Raw genomic sequence first — 19,651 nt, forward strand, 5'->3', positions numbered from 1 at the left:
AACAATACGTGTCTTACAGAAGTAGTAGGAGTATTACTGTAGTATAAAACTACAGTACAAAATCTTTAAAAACATAAACAAGGGCTAAGTTGTAGCACTAATGGGCCCGAGAGAGAGTAAGTGGAGAGAGCGATCGATGACCAAGCGCATGTCGCCGTGTTGCATGTGTTTTGTGCACTGTAGCAAGGATAAACACTTCACTTCCGGCGTCCGTCGAGCGATGTCGATCCTTGCCTTCTAATTGCTCATTACGGTCCACGCTATCAATTGCACATCACACGTTGTTAAACAAAGCTTACTTCCTGTTGCCAGTAGGTGGCGCCATCACTATTATTACATACAGACTAATAGATCTGTCCAAGTAGTGGCTCTGATGTAGCATTAGCAATTTTTTGTCATTAGACAATGTTTCAGCAACTTAATTATCACACTGATCAGTAGGTGGCGCTATGATCTTGAACTAATATTAATAAATGAAGCCCTATCAACCCTAACGTCTGACGGACAGACAGACATTAGGGTTGTTCGGGCCCGAGCACCTCCTGTGGGAGGCCCTATTGTATTTCGAAGGATTTCTATTTCCCTTTTGGGGCTTTTTCAGGGCCATGACATGCTCAAATTGTTACCAAAGTTTGCAGGGAATTCAAAACCCCAAAAATAATTGTATTTTGGAGTAATTTGAAATGGGCGTGGCAAAATGGCTCAACAGCACCATCTAAGGAAAAGCCCCTCAGTTAGCTTTCACTGATCTTCACAAAAATCGCAGCCCAGGAGTATCATGACTAGACAAACAAAAAAGGTCGAAGGTGCAATTGGAAAAAAGTAACCGGAAGCCCGCCATTTTTACTTTGGTGGCCATATTAGTCATTTTCCATATTTTCTCTGATGTACTTGTCCAAGGGCTTTCGTCAGATCAACTTCATATGTAGATGCGTGTCATCTCAACAAGATGGAGATGTAAACCTTGGTATATTTGATTTCATCGCATGGTGTTACCGTGATGTGGCGTAGAATTTTGATTACACGCCATCAAAACAAGCAGTTGTCAATATTTCCTCAATGTAATAGCGCCACCTACTGATTTGTCATGAAACAGGAAGTACTTCCACCTTGCATTTCCCAACCGGCCCCCAAATGCTGACCTAAATTCACAATCCTGACCTGCTCCAGATATTAATATTAGTGCAGGGTCATAGCGCCACCTACTGATCAGTGTGATAATTAGGTTGTGGTAACATTGTCCAATTGACACAAAATTGCTTACGCTACAGAGCCCCTACTTGAATAGATCTATTATCTGTACTAATAATAGTGATAGCGCCACCTACTGGCAACAGGAAGTAAGCTTTGTTTGACATCATTCGATTTGCAAAAACATTTTCACAGTGTGATGTGAAATTGATAGCGTGGACACAATGAGCAATTAGCAGGCAAGGAAAGACAGACATAGGAAGTGATTTGCTTTTTCTGGAATTTAGCCATTATCAATTGATCAATCAAACGTTTATGCTATTATAATAACCATTTATTCATGATTGTTTTATTATAAATATAGTTGATAATATGTAAATATTACCATTCACGAACTAATTACAAAATGAGTGGGCGTGCCGATCGGATGTGACGCTGGTCTCGGAAACGCTGTCACAGGATAGTAACGCACGTGTGGACGGAGGAGCTGCAGCAGAACGTGGTGACCGAAGGAACAGCCCCGCTAGCAGACGGGAACAGCCGGGAACAGCCGGGAACACGCGGGGGACGTCGTCTCCGCAGCGGTGGAGCCAGAGCAGGACGCTGCAGTGCCCGAGGAGGAGGACCGCCCCACGGACGAGGACGAGCAGAGCTGTCGGTGTCTGTCCCCGGGCCTCTGTGTTGCCATCGCAGCTGGTTGAGTCGGTTCCATCAGCAGCCGGGACCGAGCAGAGCACCGGGCGGCGGGCGTCATGGCGGACTACCTGATCAGCGGGCAGACCGGCTACGTCCCGGAGGACGGGTTAGCGGGACAGCAGCTGTTCAACGGGGGAGACGGACTCACGTACAAGTAAAGAACCGACCGCTCCCACTCTTTGCACCGAGCTAACCCACCGACACGCGGCCGAGCCCCCCACCGACACGCTGCTGAGTGGGCTAGCTTAGCGTGCTAACACTAGCAGGCTGGAATGTGGGCACCGCTGCCTCCGGCTGAGTCTCACATTAGGTTAGCTTAGCATGGCTAACACCAAACCAAGTTGTTTACCAGCTGAGGAACCCCGCATCAGCATTTCTGTAAACACTGAAAACGCCAGACACATGGCGCAGTCAGAGGAGTGAGAGTGGATCAGGTCTTTTAACCTTGACCAAACAGACTCACTCTCACACAGACATGTTACCAGACTGTTTAGTTACTCATTAATCGATCCATTATTTAACTGAAACATTCAGCCACTCTCCTGGTGAAGGAACAGTATACGAGTGCTATCACAAGCTGATAAGTACACCTGATGATAGGGAAACTGAAACTTATCTTTACAACAAGTGTTCTTCTCACATTTACATTAAAAGTTCCCAGAGCTTCAAGTGATGTCTTAATTTTAACTTACGTTTTAAAGGTTCAGCGTGTAGAATTATATTGACATCTAGTGGTGAAGTGTCATGTTGCCGCTGAATACCCCTCACCCCCCTTTAGTTGTCATAAACACTCAAAAGATGTTTAGATTGTCCTGTGTGGGCTCCTGTAAAGCACATGGTGGCCTCTGTAGAGAGGACCTGCTCACCATGTAAATATATAGTATTTCAATATAAAGGGCCAATTCAAGGGTAAATAAAACAATTGGTACAATTTAGATGAAACACACTAGTGAAAACATCACAAGGATACTTTTATATAAAATTACTTCCAATAGATCTCTTTCACTAGTCGTGCACACTGGAGCTTTTTAAATTATCATCAGTTTAAAGAATGATATTCATAAGAAGAAATGGAAACAATGTTTGTGTTCTCTCTCTGCTTATAAGACATGATAACAGATGTTTCATGGTCGATCCACGGTCAAATTTCAATTATGAGGACAAAGTTCATCTATTGCTCCTCTGTAGTAATCCGAGCCACTACCTCACCAACCGGGCAGTTAAAGTGTTTGGCAGGAGACCTGATGAACACATTGTCTGATTCATCAGTGAAGTTTTGTTTTTCTTTGAACTTAACCCACAGTTGGTATTTATTTTCTTCCTTTTAAATCACACTCTGTTCATGTTCCTAATAACTAACAGTGTAATTTGCATCACAGTCTTTAGGAAATTAGACAAGGCCACGGTCCCTAGCACACATGCTATTTCCATATTTAGGTCCCGTGTTGTTATGTTGGCCTGCATTGAGCCTGGCTATATTTGGCCCCTGCGCGGTATTTGTCTGCACTAAACAAAGCAAACTTAATGCGATGTACTTCATCATGGTTTTGACACTTGTGACCAGCAGTTGAAAACGGGTTCAAGTCAAACTCAAATGGGAGCGAGAAAAAGGGGAAAAACTTTACATATGGCTTCAAGCTGTAGCCAGGAGACCTTTGGCTATTTGATCATTGTTTGGTTGACCCACACAAATTGATTTATTTCAATTTTAATCACAGATCAATGTTTTGAATTTTGATGTATTCCTTTGCCAAAACAATTGCGTCCGATCACATCTCAAAGAAAGTTTCATGTGATTTTTTTTAAAAGAACATTTTTGGGGTAAGACCTGTTGGTGAAATTAAACCTTTAGCCTGAAGATGGCAGATGGGCCTTTTGGAGAATATATATGACATTTTTCACTGTTTTCATAGTTTGCTGTAGATGATTAGTCAAAGAATTCATCAAGGATTTTATTATGGCACTGAAACCCTGCAACACAAATATCTGCTATTCAACATTATGTCACATTCTAATCTAAAGTGTGAAATTAAGAACAGTGAGTTACTCCTTGTGTTTGTAAAACAAACTTATATTTACCTGATAATTCTAAAAAGCACTGAGCCAATCAAATGTTCTGTCAATGAATTCATGTTTTTAGTTAATAGTAAATTAGTAATAGTTAAATGACTGACAAGTGTTGGGACACATCGTTTCACCCTTAGGTCTCTGTCTGGTCTCACTGCTGCCTGGTGCTCACTATGACTCAGACGCCAAAACCATGGTCATGCCTTTCATCTCTACATTTTACTTGTGCCCTCGCACTGTAACTTAACTCTCAGAGGATTCCCAAAAAAGAAATTAATCTGACATCGACTCCAGAGTAGTTGTCACTTTTTTTTTCCCTTGAATGCAGTCTTCTATTTCTGAACTGGAAAAGATTTTCAGGGACATACTTACTGTTTATAGACACACATAGTTGTGTTTTGTTAAGTGTCTGTTTAAGCCCATGAAACCGAATCTCTCCTGTCTTCAGTTTTGATCGGCTGAGGCAGGTTCAAAGTTGCTTAGCTGAACAGGTCTTATAAGGACCCCAAAGGCTCACCCAGGGGTCTTCAACTGAAATTGCAAGAGGTCCAGAAAGCAACCCTTCTTGGGTCTGGATAATTAGATCCATACAAAGACAGGCTCATGCTTTTTTACTAGACTAAATAAGTTTAATTAACATTTTTATTGCACAAAGTTGCTTTTGGAATGATTTAAAATAATTTAACACACCCTGGCATGAATGCCTATGCTGGACAAACATGAAACAGTACAATAAACATTTGTCTTGGAATTTGCATCATTCAATGCTAAATTCATACAAGACCACAGGAAGTGCCTTAGCAAGCGAACGTTAGCATTCATGCACTCTTTAACAATGCTCCCATCTGTAAAAGGCTTTTTATGAAAATCCACTGTATACTCAGCGAATACTCGTATGTCCACTGTTGTGCGGAGATGGAATGAGAAAGGACCCGTGTAGAACGCTCATAATGGGCTTTGAGCTCATTTATTTTCTATTTCCTCACCTACTGCTGCTAATTAACCCCCAAAACATTTTTGGGAGTGAAGAAGAGGTGGTCCGGAGGGAAAGCTCTTGTGGTCTGGATTTGGACAGGAGTCTGCCAGTTGGGGACCTCTGGTCTAACCTCTTCTATTCTTTTCTTGTCTCCCCTGCAGCGACTTCCTGATCCTGCCAGGTTACATCGACTTCTCATCTGATCAAGTGGTGAGTTGTTGTTGACATTTTATTTCTAATTTACCAACATACGAAATCCGATTAACTCTTCTGTTGTGGCATTACGCTAATCTGAGCCGGAGATGATGTCCAATATTGGGGCAAATTAGGTGAGAGTGAGAATTATCAGCATAAATATTGTATGAATTAGGGTATTCAAAGATGCTATAATCACATACAGACACTTCATGCTGATTAGGGATGCACCGATCCGCTTTTTTCACTACCGATACCGATATCTGAGGTTTAGTATCGGCCGATACCGATCCGATACCGATACTAATTAAACAGTCGGATTCCCCTGGTCCGCACCAGTTCTAAGTCACCCGCGGGCAAGTTCACCAACTTTGCAACTCCGCCGGTTCCGTTCAAACTGAGCACGGCGGGAGATTCGGACCGGGACCCGAATCTCCCGACCGGGAGCGGGACCTGGAGCCGGACCGGGAGCCGGACCGGGACCCGTCCGCCACCGGGCCGGCGGAGGGACCGGGGTTCACAGCCGCCCGGGGGAAGCTAGCGGCGGCGGGCGGAGTGGGCAAAGTTCCGGGTCCCGGTCCGGCTCCCGGTCCCGGGGAAGCAGCACCAGCAGTCGGCAGCCCGCCTCCGGGGAGCACCGCGGCACCAATGGACATGGCTCGGCTCGCACCAGGAACCGGGGGAGAGGCGCCGGGCACTGTCGGCTCCGCACGGCGTGTTGCTTGCGTATGACGTCACTCACAGCGCACAGCATAGAATTACACTGAATAGATCAGCCAATATGGATCGGCCCATTGTCACCGATACCCGATCTAGAAATTTCTTCAATATCGGTAACTGTTGGTTTGATATTTGCACTTTTTGCCCACATTCGTCCTTCACTTTTTATTGTATTCTTCAGAAATCATGAAATAAAGTGAGCAAATTTTGTGGATTCTCATAGTCGTTGATTCGGCTTTATAGTTTGTTAAAATTTGGTTTAAAAAGAACAAACAGCTTTTGGTAGGTTTCGATATTCAATTGTCCTGGAAAGATATGACGCAACAACACCACCACCCACTGGGACAGGGTCAAGTTTTAATTTAAAATGACACAGTGGAAGAATTAAATGCTGAACCACCATTTCTATTGTCTGTCTTTTATCCAGGACCTGACATCAGCACTCACCAAACAAATCACCATGAAGACCCCCTTTGTCTCCTCTCCCATGGACACTGTCACAGAGGCCGACATGGCCATTGCTATGGCAGTAAGTATAACACACAGCACACTGTCAAAGCTTCTATGTGCAAAACAATAAATGGGTCAGATTCAAACGCTGTAACTGTTACTTCACATATATTGTAATGGATGTTTAAAAAAAATATATACATCCACTAGAGTGCATAAAACAGCCCTACTTATGTTATGTTTTTGTCCCTGGCCTGGTTGGTTGGAGATTTCAATTTAAATGTGGAATAATTAATAGAGCGTTGTAAATAAAATCGGGCGCATTTAGAGCCATCTGTTGCAGCTTGATTGAACTTAAGGGGACTGTTGTGCCGTGGCGGGGTATGAGCTCTACTGAGGGACATTGTAGTTATTACAAACTGTTAATATATTGTTTCCTCACAGCTAACGGGTGGTATCGGTTTCATCCACCATAACTGCACTCCAGAATTTCAGGCAAATGAAGTTCGCAAAGTGAAGGTAATGATGATCATCTGTGTGGTTGTTTTCTTTCATTTCCTCTCCTCACTTGTAATCGTTGTATCATTGGTTATTTTCAGTCTATTGTTTTCCTGTCCTTTCTTTCAGCCTCCCATCGTTCTCTTATCAGTGTCATGCTTTTTCCCCCACTCATGTTGTTATTTATTTCTTGTTTATCTGCATCTCACATGATCTTCTCTTTTGTTTTTGATTGGTCCTTTTAGTCAGTTTGGTTGTAGATAGAACCTGATAGAAGATAGTTTCTACCCAGCATCCTTTGCTCCTCTGCCGTAGGCAGTGATTTCTTTTTCTCCTTTACCACTGCTCTTCTCCTGACCCCTTTTTCTCTTCCTCATCCCCATCCCTGTATTTCCTCACCTTCTTCCCTTTCTCCCCCAGCGTTATGAGCAGGGCTTCATCACAGACCCCGTGGTGATGAGCCCCAACGAGAGCGTACAGGACGTCTTCCAGGCCAAGGCTCGCCATGGCTTTTGTGGCATTCCTATCACAGACAACGGCAAAATGGGCGGCAAGCTGGTGGGCATCATTTCTTCCAGAGACATTGACTTCCTGAAGGAGGACGACCGCAACCTGCCGCTCAGCCAGGTGGGCAAAACTTTGAAATAATAGTACTTTGTGAAGATAAAGAACAGTGTTTTCCCCAAAAGCCAGAAATGATTGGTAATACAATGATGATTAATCATGGGCATAAAAAGTTTCTGGAATCCAGGAACCGACATCTGGCAAACAGCTGATGCATTGATCATTAGAATTTAAATTGCTAGTGAATCATAATACATTTTATGGTGAATTGTTATGAATCAAGAAAACGCATTAAAAAAACCTCAGGATTAACACTAGAAGTTTTCACATTCTTGGAAATGTACAACATATTATTCCAAGAATAAATGCTGCGTTTACATAGTTTTGGTGTCACCATCTTCACAGGTGATGACAAAGCTGGAGGATCTAGTGGTCGCCCCTGCTGGAGTGACGTTGAAAGAAGCCAATGAAATCCTCCAGGGAAGTAAGAAAGGTGAGTAGAGTGTCAAATCTATTTCTCATAAGTTCAATCGGAAATGTAAAGGTATGACATAAAACTGATTTTACCTACACACCAAATGCATTAGTCAATATGGGTTCAGTCAATGTGATTTCTTCCTGCAGGTAAATTGCCTATAGTGAATGAAGAGGGATCCTTGGTGTCCATCATCGCTCGCACAGACTTGAAGAAGAACAGAGACTTCCCTCTGGCCTCCAAAGATTCCCGTAAACAGCTGCTGTGTGGTGCTGCCATCGGTACCCACAACGATGACAAGTACCGACTGGATCTGCTGGTGCAGAGCGGCGTGGATGTGGTCGTACTGGTAAGCAGGACTTATAAACTGTTTACAGTGAAGACAGGAGATAGGAAGTCCTATAAATGTAGGGGATAAGTTATTTGTATTGTTCCATTTGGATCAATTTCAGTCTTTGATGCAGGTTAGACTGGTTGGTTTTTATTCACAAACAAATACAAACTGGTTGAATCAGTGCTGTAACTGATGGTCGGGAGCAGACTGGAAGTGAGCTCTTGATCAAATTCAGTGATGCTTCAGTGTACTGTTAAATGTGCTTCCACAGAGTGCATTAATTAGATAAGATCTTTTTTTTGAGGACTTGGTTGTGATCAAAACTTGATGGGAGAACATTTATTGCCAACTTCTCATTTTTATCGGAATATTGAGCTGTGAAATCATCAAACTAATGATGTGTGTTTTTTCTCTTCCTCCAGGACTCATCTCAGGGCAACTCGATCTACCAGATAAACATGATCAAATGTATCAAAGAAAAGTACCCCCACCTACAGGTCATCGGAGGCAATGGTAACTACACTTAAACATAACTGCACACGGGGAAAAAGTTCAAGTAGTTTGGACAGCTCATGTAAACAGAGCAACAGTGATACATTTTAAACTAAAACATAGCAGTGTGAATGTAGCAACAAAATTTACTTAAGTTGTGTTCCGTTGATCACCTTTCTCTCAGTTAGAAAATTGTCATTATTTAGCCATATAACTTCCTATGTCTCCCCCTGTCTGCCGCAGTGGTGACTGCAGCTCAGGCGAAGAACCTCATCGATGCAGGAGTCGATGCACTCAGAGTGGGGATGGGCAGCGGCTCCATCTGCATCACACAGGAAGGTGAGTGACTGCTCAGCAACTCAACACACACCAGCAGCCTTGCTAACTGCTCCTCAGCGACAAACCCTCTAATGTGGTTCCTGAATGTGCCAAAGGACTGATCCCAAAACCTGGATGAGACGATCGTGTCAGTTTTACAGTAGCACACAAATGCTTGTTGTATCCTGTGTAGTTTGTCTTGGTGGAAGACAGTTGACTTGTAAAATGTATGAGGCGCCTCGGGTGGAAACATGAGCGCTTTGATTTATACCCTCTCTCTGATGCTCTCTGTGTCACTTTGAATGCCCTTTTTCTGATGCTAGACGTCTTTAGATTAACTTGTTTGATTTGCTGTGGCCTTTACAAGTCAGGTTGACAAAGAATACGAGCTACGTCTGATTGTGGTTCAGTACACAGGCTGATATTTCTCAGTTGAAGTCAGGAATTTTAGGTATTGTGATCAAATGATCTGATATTTTAAACCTATGTAGAGATGAGCTGAACAGTTTAGAAATGTTTGAGTTTTGTGCTGAAACTTGGTTTGGATTGAGATGTTTTAAATTAGGATGGAGTTTATGTTGATTTTCCAGGCATAGAGAATATAAATTGGTGTTTTTGGTCTCTGTGCTTTTTGATTATTCAGCTTTCCCAGGATTCTCCTGAAATCATTAGCTTTTTTATATATTCATTTTCTTGTGCTTATTGTTTTTCTTTTTTGTCTGTCATCTTCATCTTGTCATTGTTCCACCTACCTCCTCCCTGCTGCCCCCTCTCAAATCCTCACCCCTACCTCCCACCCTTGTGTTTGTATGGTGTATGTGTGTGTTTGGGATTTTATGTCCAGCTCACCCCAGTGTACCACCAGCAATAAAGCTCTACAGCCCCAAAACCCCAACCACTGTTACGGGATACAGTGGTAAGTTTGCCCTCCCCTGGGGCTCTCAGTGGCTCAACTATCACAATGTGACACCCCCCCTTCACTTCACAGCCTGCTGCATTGATTGGTTAACAGCTTTGCTTTGGTAGAAGTAGTGGGGGTAGTGGTTGTAGAGTTTTTGTTTAGTTTTTGAGAGCTAGCTGTGGGGGTTCTGGGGTGTGCTTGTTCTCGCATCCTCACTAACCCGTCAGTCCTGAGTGGATGTGGCTCTTCCTCCTCCCACTGTACTGACCTCTACTGCTCGCTGGTCCGGGTCCGATAGAAACACTGTCCACTAGTATGTTTTGGTTTGCTAAAAGATACCAAGGGTCAGATGGTGGCTGGTATAAATCCAAACCCACTTTTATTCTTCTGATGCGGCTTCTCTGACATGGATTGTGATTTATTGGCCCACATCCACTATTGTATCTCAACTATTTCTACCGTCCATTCTTAACTTTGCACTGGAATGAGCAAACAGCAGAAAATGATATACAGAGTAAACAGGATTAATCATACACTTTGCTCAGTTATATGAAATCCCAACTGAGTGAGTTTGTAAATTAGTCATAGACTTTGATGCATGTGGTCTAGTGAGAGCAGTTGCGGTCACATCAGTATTGAACGACCTGTGATACCTCTACTTCAGACACCTTGGGTGAATCAGTCTGTCACTGACAGAGGTTTAGCAGAGGTGTTAATGCTGGCTGAGATCAGGAAGCCTTGTGTTTTCAGATGGTGGCTTTGCCTCAAGACATGAGCAGTTGGATTAAGACGGAGGCCTTTGTGCTCCATCCACTCTGTCTTTCTTAAACTCTCAGACTGCACACGTGGCACGCCTGCACATGCCTGTGGTTGTTACACTCAAAGTTGACATTTTTTATCTATACTACAACTGTGTGCCAAATTCTGTACATGGGTGTGATACATTTCTCAAATGAGATGTGAACAGTGAGAAGCAGCTTGGACACTTTCAGATTTCTCCGGTGTGCCCTCTAGTGATACCCTCCGATAATACACGTATTACATTGGCAATTCTGATTATATGGTTATAATGATGATTACATTTTCATACTTTAATAGTTACCATTGGGAATTATACTGTGGTAAACGTTGTTTTTCTTATTAATTGTCTGAGCTACTGTAAAGTCTGTAAGTGTCTTTAGTGATAGAATTGTAGTTCATCTTTTGAGAGAATCGGACCTGGTCTCAAACCCCTGAATGATGCTCAGGAAGAGGTGGGGGATTTATCTGCTGATGTGACAAGTTTAACTTCCTCATTCTCACATTTGTTTAACCAAAGTGACCACATTAATGCACGTGTTCCCAGCCTGTCTGCTCATTGCTGCTGCGCAGTTAAATTTTTTTTTTTCTATTGGCATGTCTATCCAAACTTTGTCTATTCTCCGAGCTCAGTCTAGACGTTTTTGATACAATTCCTGTTTCCAGAGCTTTATAATTCTTTCTGTGCCAACAATTTTAAATTTTGAAAATTTGCAGTTAAAAGTAGTTTTCAGACATGAATGAATGAATCAGGCGTCTGTCTACACAATTCAGAACCATTGCTAGCGTTTGCCTTTCAGGAGATCATATGATCAGACGTGTTTACATCAACACAAATCTCCAGAACGTTCAGGGGCAGGATGTAACACACATTCTGCTGTGCTGGCGTCAGCACTTATCACTAAAGGCACTCAATTTACTTTGTCTTTCTAAGTTGACGTCTTCATCGGGGTCTTCTGAGTTTGGCTCTTATTTCATCCTGAGATGGTTCTTACTAATGCCAGATTATTTTGAGTTCAATGCATGTCTGAAGACAGCTCAACGGTCCCAGCCATGTTTATGTAAACATAATGATCATATGAGTGTTGCATTCCAGCATTAGTCTGTAGCTTTGTGTGGTGAACAGTTACTTTCAGTTGTGTTTTTGGAAGAGGTAGGATTGATGTGTGTGTGTATATAGTGCAACACAATATATCCTGCGATACTGATGAAACTATAAATGTATAGTTTAGTTGAGCTACACACATTTTCTTACATCATCTTTCTTCCCCTCCACCAGTGCTGGCATGCGGCAGACCTCAGGCCACAGCTGTCTATAAGGTATCGGAGTACGCACGTCGTTTCGGTGTGCCCGTCATCGCTGACGGAGGCATCCAGACTGTCGGGCACATCGCCAAAGCTCTGGCACTGGGAGCATCTACAGGTATGGATACATGTGTTTCAGAGTCTTCGATTTAAATATCTGGACGACCACTCGGAGGAGACTGTTATTAATGAGGAATAGTTTGAGGATTGATTTTTTTTTTTCGACTGTATTTTTGAATCCATGTAAACAGTATTTTAATGTGAGCTGCAGATTTTTCCGATTTGGTTGATGGGGTTTGTAATGCTCAGTGTAAAACTACGATTAAACTTGAGGGCGGAGGAAAGAAGACAACGTCCTATTTTTCCCCTTTTGATTTTAAATCTTTCAGTTGTCATCACTAAGATCCAGTCATTTACCTTCTTTCTCTCTACCTCCAGTGATGATGGGCTCTCTGCTGGCCGCCACTAGTGAAGCTCCTGGTGAATATTTCTTCTCTGACGGCATCAGACTGAAGAAGTACCGTGGAATGGGCTCTTTGGATGCCATGGACAAAAACCTGGGCTCCCAGACCAGATACTTCAGGTACTGAAAATGTTTGACTTCTACGGGTTGAGTTACAACATAGCAAGAGACTCATTCCTAACCGAAGAGAGATTTTCTTCCTGTCACCTTTGTACCGTCAAGAGACAATTCAGTCAGTTTTGTGATTTTCAGTAGATTAATGAAAGACAGTGTCAGACATTTCAAGCGTAAAACATTTAATTGTTTGTTTGGGTTCAAAAGCAAATAAAAAACCCTCGAGAGAATGTCCACAAGTCAATAATTTAATTTACTTTTAGACACAAGGTGGCAGCACACAGCTTGTAGAAGATCTTCTGGTTTGAATACCCCAACCACTCTCCTCACTTCTCTATGCCTCCTCTCCCCTCACAGTGAGAGCGATAAGATCAAAGTTGCTCAGGGTGTTTCTGGAGCGGTGCAGGACAAAGGCTCCATCAACAAGTTTGTTCCCTACCTGCTGGCCGGCATTCAGCACTCCTGTCAGGACATCGGTTCAAAGAGCCTCACACAGCTCAGGTAAACACATTGCATCTTTTACAGCAACAGTTATGGCTGATATTTAAATGTGGGCAAACCCACTTAAAAGGGTGATTTACTTTTTTTCCCTTTCGCCAGTAGAGGAGTTGGCCTTTCAGTTTTTTTCCCCAGTGAGTCGCTGAGAACTGAAGCTCTCACCTCGCTGTCTGCCAAATTAGTTCACCCGGGTGTCATGTTTCCATGACTGCAGACCGGAGCCAGAGCAGATTCATTTGACCCGGGAGTGAATGCTGATACATTTCATTCCCATTGCAGATAAAAGCCAGATGGTAGTGGCTGTAGTGACAAAGCAATCATGTGAAATCAGCCTGTGTAACAGTGGGTTTTACTGAGCCCTCTGAGGACCAATCCAAATCATGATGATGTTGACAAAGGTATATTTGAGAGGATTCCTTTTTTTGGGGGGGGGGTTGTTGCTTGAAAACCAAAATAAGGATAATCAAATAAGCATACTACTACAATATTTTGGTCTGCGCACACTTGGCATTAAGGAAAGCACAGTTCAAAACAGTCATTCTGGCCTCTGAAGTCCTTCTAATTCTTAACTACATATTTTATTAGTCTGGACAGACATGGATGTGAACTGCAACTTGACTGACAAGGTATGCATCAACATCGTACTGATTGCTTCAGTAGTAGTGATGAAGCTTGTATGTTATCCCTCTTTTACACCAAAATTAGTCAGTATACGCAGGATACGTAGAATTAAACCGACTAAAGAGGTGATTGAATTCTTTCCATTGCCAGTGGAGGAGTTTGCCTTTTTCCCCTGGTGACTCATGTTTGACGTCACTGTCGCACTGAAAAGCTCTCTCACCTCTTTCTTGCCAAATTAGCACGTTCGCCCCAGTGTCCCGTTTCCATCGCTGCAGATCGAAGCTGATTAAAACTGCAGAGTCATATGACCCGGGAGTGAATACTGATTGAATCCATTTCCATTGCAAACACAAGCCAGATGTTAGTGGATTTTTTTCCCCAGTGGAAAATGGGCTTTACAGTGTTTCTTTCCTCTTGCAGAGCCATGATGTACTCTGGAGATCTGAAATTTGAAAAGAGGACATCATCAGCTCAGATGGAGGGTGGAGTCCACAGCATGCACAGGTACACAAACTACACTAACTCGACTAAGTAGTTCTGTGTTGCATTATCTTTTAAGTTAAACCATACAAAGATGTGTCATCATTGGAAACCTCAGAGAGCATCATGGATTTTTTATGTGATCTCTTCTTCTCTCTCCCACAGCTACGAGAAGCGTCTGTTTTGAGGACGTTTAGCCCGGAGATGAGGAATCCTTCCAAAAGACATTATGCAAACACACTACTTGCCAGACCCTCTCGTTTTCATACTCTACACATGCAGACTAACTTTTCATACAAATGCGTCTCTAAAGATCAGTTGTCACACATACACACTCTTCCAAGAATCATGGTCTTCCTGCCAGTGCCATCTATGCATTGTCTGTTTTTATCCGTTTGTGTGTAAAGGAGGAAACAAAGCATTTCAATGTATTTATCAGTACATGTGCGATTGAATCCTCCAATGCCTTCATGTCTCCAGTTTACTGCTGTGATCATTCTAAGGCAAAAAAGTTGTCCAATAATAATAAAGCTCTTGTTTTTTCCACAATCTGCTGTTTGTCGTCTTGTTAACAATGTAAAGAAAGTTAACCTTAAATGTATTTTGACCGATTTTGCAGTCTCTTCTGAAAAATTCTACAGTTTGTAATAAAACGGAAAAAATTATAAACTGCTACCCGTTTGTGTCACTGGAGTCTCGTGTTCGCCCAAAGACGAGCTGCAACCTGTCTCCTGAGAAAAATCGCCTAAACCACCAAGAGATTTGGTTTCTGATGAGAAAATCCCTTCCTTTAACATGTTTGTTTAGAGATGTGACAACTTCATGATATTCTGAAACCGTGTGAACGGAGCCATTTCAAACTGTGATAAAATGATGTACAACTAATACGGATTTAAAAAAATTTCAATGCAGAATTGCCTGTAACTAATAACTCTTTATATAGTATTTATCTAACAAAAGGTTAAAGTGTTTTTTTAAATTTTAAATTGTATCAATATTTAATTATTATAGGGAACATACTTGGAGATGTTTGAAAAATGACTGCAAGAATTACAATTTTTACATATTCATCTAATATGCCATTAATAAAACTCTTGGTTGAATTAACATGTCAAGCAACTAAACACTCCTTATAATTTTTGGTAATATGTATTCATCCCAACAAAAATAAGGGGATACTTATGATTAAAACTATTTTAAGTACATTTTTCATGTATCTTTTACTACATATCGGCAACTATCTGTTCTTTCTTCACTACAACAGTTTTACAAATCACTGCGTTACACCCACAATAGATTTAGACGAGGCCATCACTGAGACTCACCTATGAATTAATATGAAAATGTTTAAGTAGCAATATCTGAACCATCATTTCCATTATTAATATACTGCAGAGTCTGAACTATTGTATTAAACAGAATACAGCAGTAGGCATTTTTGGAAAGTTACTGTGGTAATTTTACTTGAGTACATTTGTCTATATTGTTTTAGTTTAAGTCTATAGAGGAAGTAGTTAAGAATTCGATTAATTTACAGCTGCTACTATATTAATACCAAATTGTAAAATCAGAAATGAAATCCAAATGATTTCATCTGACAAACTTTAAAGATAGATTTTTAAATTAAGGAGTTATTCATCAGAAGTTAAGGATACCGAAATTAAGTGAATAAACTTCAAAGTAAAACAATGCAACGTGGCATTGATTTCAGTATTCATTACACGGAGGTGTACACCAGATGTTGCCAGTTTATCCAATCCCGCTGCAACGTTGTTAATTAGTAAAGAACATTCAAGGTCACAGTTCCTTCCACCTTCTCTCCACCTCGGCCCCTGGGGCTGCTGAACGTCTCCTGGGGGGAATCACATGCTCCAGCACCAACTTCACCGGACTTTCCAGGCTGAAACTCAGACGGGCTGGTGGGACTCCTGCGGTCACAGTCTGTTGGACGCACCTGTCTCACATCATCTCACCTCGTCCGTCATGTCACAGGCAGATGTTTGTGATTAACAGTGGAGTCGGTTTACAGGCAACTGAAAGATCAGGGAATTTACATGAGAAAACACAAGGATCATATGGAACGTTAATCCTGCTGATACATGTACTACTACTACTACTAGTGTCACAATCTGAAAATCACTTCAAAATCAACCCTAAACTACACTGACATGCAACTAAAATTCAAATCTCATTAAGAACCAGTACTCTGACCAGGTCTGATCTTGCTGCTATAACCACTATAATAATATATATTATAATTTAAACATATGACTATTGATGTCATGTCTTCTATGGATGTGTTAGCAAATGGAAACTATAGGTTCAGGTGCCAGAGCCTGTTTGACATGACACAGACACAGAGCTCAGTTCAAAGTCAAATTGTCCCGTTTACATTTATTATCTTGTGATCATACATTATTACATTTTCACCCCTGTCTGTTAGTGTGTTTTATTGTAAGCAGTATTACACAGAAGCTACAGAGCAGATCACCATCAAACTTGGTTTGAGAGATGCAGTTTATGTTGGGGAAGAACCCAGTAAATTTAGGATTGGATCCACATCAGGGGGCAGGTCCAGGAGTTTTTCTTCAACTTTCTTTAAATTACAAAGTAGGATTTTTTTCAAGTTTTCCAGGGAATATTGAATTGAACTTGTTAAAAAACATAAAATCAGGAACTTTATGACAGCAAATTTGTGCAATGCGGTGCTACTTGTTATAATGTACTCGCATACCATGCTGTAAACAGATCAGGTCCAGTTTACATCCAGGACATGGTCAAACACTACACACCAGCACGTTCTCTCCGCTCTGCTTCAGCTAAACGACTCGTTCCTCCTTCACTGCGAGCTAAACACTCATCAAAATCACGACTGTTTGCTGTCCTAGCTCCTAAATGGTGGAATGAGCTCCCACTCGACATCCGGACATCTGAAAGTTTACACATCTTTCGTCGAAAACTAAAAACATACCTCTTCCGACTGTACCTTGAATAATAAAAAAAAAAAAAAAAAAAAAAAAAAAAAAACCACTAACCACTTTTGAAAACTAACACTTTGGTAGCACTAAAATGGCACTTACTTATAGCACTCTGTAGTTTTGCTTTATTTCGAAGAAATTTTACTGTCTTGATTCTTGTTGTTCTTGGTTTGTACCCTCAGGGTTGAATGCACTTATTGTAAGTCGCTTTGGATAAAAGCGTCAGCTAAATGAAATGTAATGTAATGTAATGTAATGGAAGGGGACTGTCGGGCCTTAGTAAAGGTACAGGCTGTATTGAGAACCAGTTATGTTTGATAACTAAATCCAGTCCAGTGCTGATTTTATCCTTCATATTACAGCTACATGTCATTAACACAGAGTTAAATCATAATAGTTATTAAAAACATAAGAGAATTGTGCTGCTGCACCTCTGAGGTTCAGATTGTTTCTTATAATCCGTGTTGTGTAGTATTTGGTATGCAATCTCTCTGGTGCCAGATGGCTCAACATGTAGGTTAACATGCAAGTCTTAATAATGTGGTGAAAAGTTTTGGGGGGGGAAACTGGACCAAAACTACATGAAAACTAAAAGTACATACTTCTAAGAATATTTTCCTTCATAAAATGTATGTAATATTATTTTCTGTCTTACAGAAAAACATTATAGAGTAGAAATCTAAAACTGTGCAGAGTTTAAACAAACTTATAAAACACTCTCTCATGGTAGTTGGAGGTTCAGTCACCTGTGGTCTGGAGTTTCACATCAGTGGGCCGGAGGATCTCTCCGGTTCACAGGGAACTAAAGAGTCAGGAAGCAAATACAAATCTTTCACTTAAACTACAAAAATACAAACATGGATGAATAAAACAATAAATAATAAACAGATTCTGATTTATTTGCCCCGATTTTGAAATACTGTCTCTGAATTTTCTGCCTCCACCAACAACATGAAGTTAAAATAATTTATTTTGTGTGATGCTCACAGCATTAAAAATCTACATTTGATAAATTGACACCATTGGATAATTTCCAGAAAGTTTTTCAAGTGTTTCCAGTGAAACTCACCACAGTGACATGGGTTTTGTTTGTCGAACACACAGAGGCCGGCTGTGGCTCAGGGGGTAAAGCGGGTCTTCCACTAGACAGAGGGTTGGCAGTTCGATCCCTGTCTTCTCCCTTTCACGTGCCGAAGGGTCCTTGGGCAAGACCCTGAACCCTGACAACTATATCAGTAATGAGTGATATATAAAATGCTGCACACAGATCAGTGTATAAATGGCAAAAGCTATGTTTTAAGTGCTTTAAGCGTCCATTACAATTGTAAGCACTATATAAATTAAGACTAGAAGCAAAATGTAAATTGCATTCAGGGTTTTTTTCTTTCGTGCTTCAGTTGAACTGAGGTTTTATGAAAAATAATCTTAACATTTCATCTTGATGTTAGTGTAAATCAGTGAAGATTCACATGCTGTATAAAATACATACTATTAAAGTGTCTGAATATCTCATATTAGAAAGGTTACATTCAAACTGTGTTCAAAAGTGTCCGTTTAGGTTTGATAAATGAGATGTTAGACTGAGTGACTGCTCCATTCACCAACAAGCAGGTTAAACAATAATACAAAAAGAGCATTTATGTTATAGTGCTATACAAATAAATCAGAACATTAGAGAGTTCATCCAGGGACACAGAGAAGACAAGAGAGTGGCTGTTGTCTCTCTCCAGAGGGGAGGGAGTGGATAAAGGAAGGAAAGGAGGAGTTGTGTGTGATCAGGAGAAGTGAAAGTGAAATGAATCTCTAGAGAATATTTAAAGAGGAAGTGGAGACTCTGAGCTGTTGGCGGACAGGACCCCGGTGTGTGGACACACTGAGCTGAGATGTCGGTGAGTTGGAGAAACTTTTAGACAGCATTTAATCACTGCTTATTCACACAAGTGTCCTTTTCTCAGCTGCTTGTGCACTTTCACTTCCTTTTCATTCCTCCTGCTGCGTTTTTTCCTGAGCCCTCTGAACACCATTTGTTCTTTTTATTCAACTTCTGAAAACTTTATCCCGACAAGTTCTCCTCCAATCTGTCTCTGTCTTATGGATTGTCAAGAATGTGTTTGTTCCATCATTCCTTTCATTTTTAGAAAGCTGAAAAACATTCAGGGTTTCTTAACAGGGGTTGAAGTCCCGAGGACAAACTGGAAACATGTTGGAGCTTGTGCTGTTTTATCCTTTAAGTCTTCGTTCTTTCTGCTGCCTCATTATTTCATAATTTTCCAGGTTTAATTGAAGGTTTCTAAGGACACGAGAGTCGGGAGGCGGTTTCAAACCGGTGTCTCAAAACCTGTTTCACTCTCCACAGGAAGGAATCCTCAGATACAAATCTCTTCCTTCATATTTCTCTTTCAGCGCTCTTCTTCCTTTTAATCGTTCCATCAGCTATTCCACGTCACGCTGAGCTCTCGTGCTCCTCAGAGCTCGCTCTCCCCAGTCTCTCGGCCGACGACACACAACAGGTTTTTC

General features: G+C 41.4%; 1 protein-coding gene across 1 annotated transcript; it reads left to right on the top strand.

The window, feature by feature from the left end:
- The first annotated feature begins 1,664 nt into the window (after positions 1–1,664).
- Positions 1,665–14,705, top strand: impdh2 (IMP (inosine 5'-monophosphate) dehydrogenase 2). Its single transcript, XM_061075162.1, has 14 exons — positions 1,665–2,041; positions 5,092–5,140; positions 6,273–6,374; positions 6,740–6,814; positions 7,214–7,420; positions 7,763–7,850; positions 7,982–8,181; positions 8,589–8,679; positions 8,902–8,997; positions 11,955–12,098; positions 12,419–12,563; positions 12,915–13,058; positions 14,097–14,180; positions 14,322–14,705. Exons 1-14 carry the CDS (start codon positions 1,944–1,946, stop codon positions 14,341–14,343), a joined length of 1,545 nt encoding a protein of 514 aa, XP_060931145.1. The 5' UTR covers positions 1,665–1,943; the 3' UTR covers positions 14,344–14,705.
- Positions 14,706–19,651: the final 4,946 nt, after the last annotated feature.

The sequence above is a fragment of the Limanda limanda genome, chromosome 7, assembly GCF_963576545.1.
Source record: "Limanda limanda chromosome 7, fLimLim1.1, whole genome shotgun sequence".
In the NCBI taxonomy this organism is placed as follows: domain Eukaryota; kingdom Metazoa; phylum Chordata; class Actinopteri; order Pleuronectiformes; family Pleuronectidae; genus Limanda; species Limanda limanda.

Excerpts from the sequence above, each read along its gene's own strand:
- impdh2 (XM_061075162.1), top strand. The coding sequence starts at position 1,944 with ATGGCGGACTACCTGATCAGCGGGCAGACCGGCTACGTCCCGGAGGAC. Across the intron at positions 2,042-5,091 it reads GGAGACGGACTCACGTACAA|CGACTTCCTGATCCTGCCAG; the intron begins GTAAAGAACCGA and ends TCTCCCCTGCAG. Across the intron at positions 12,099-12,418 it reads GGCACTGGGAGCATCTACAG|TGATGATGGGCTCTCTGCTG; the intron begins GTATGGATACAT and ends CTCTACCTCCAG.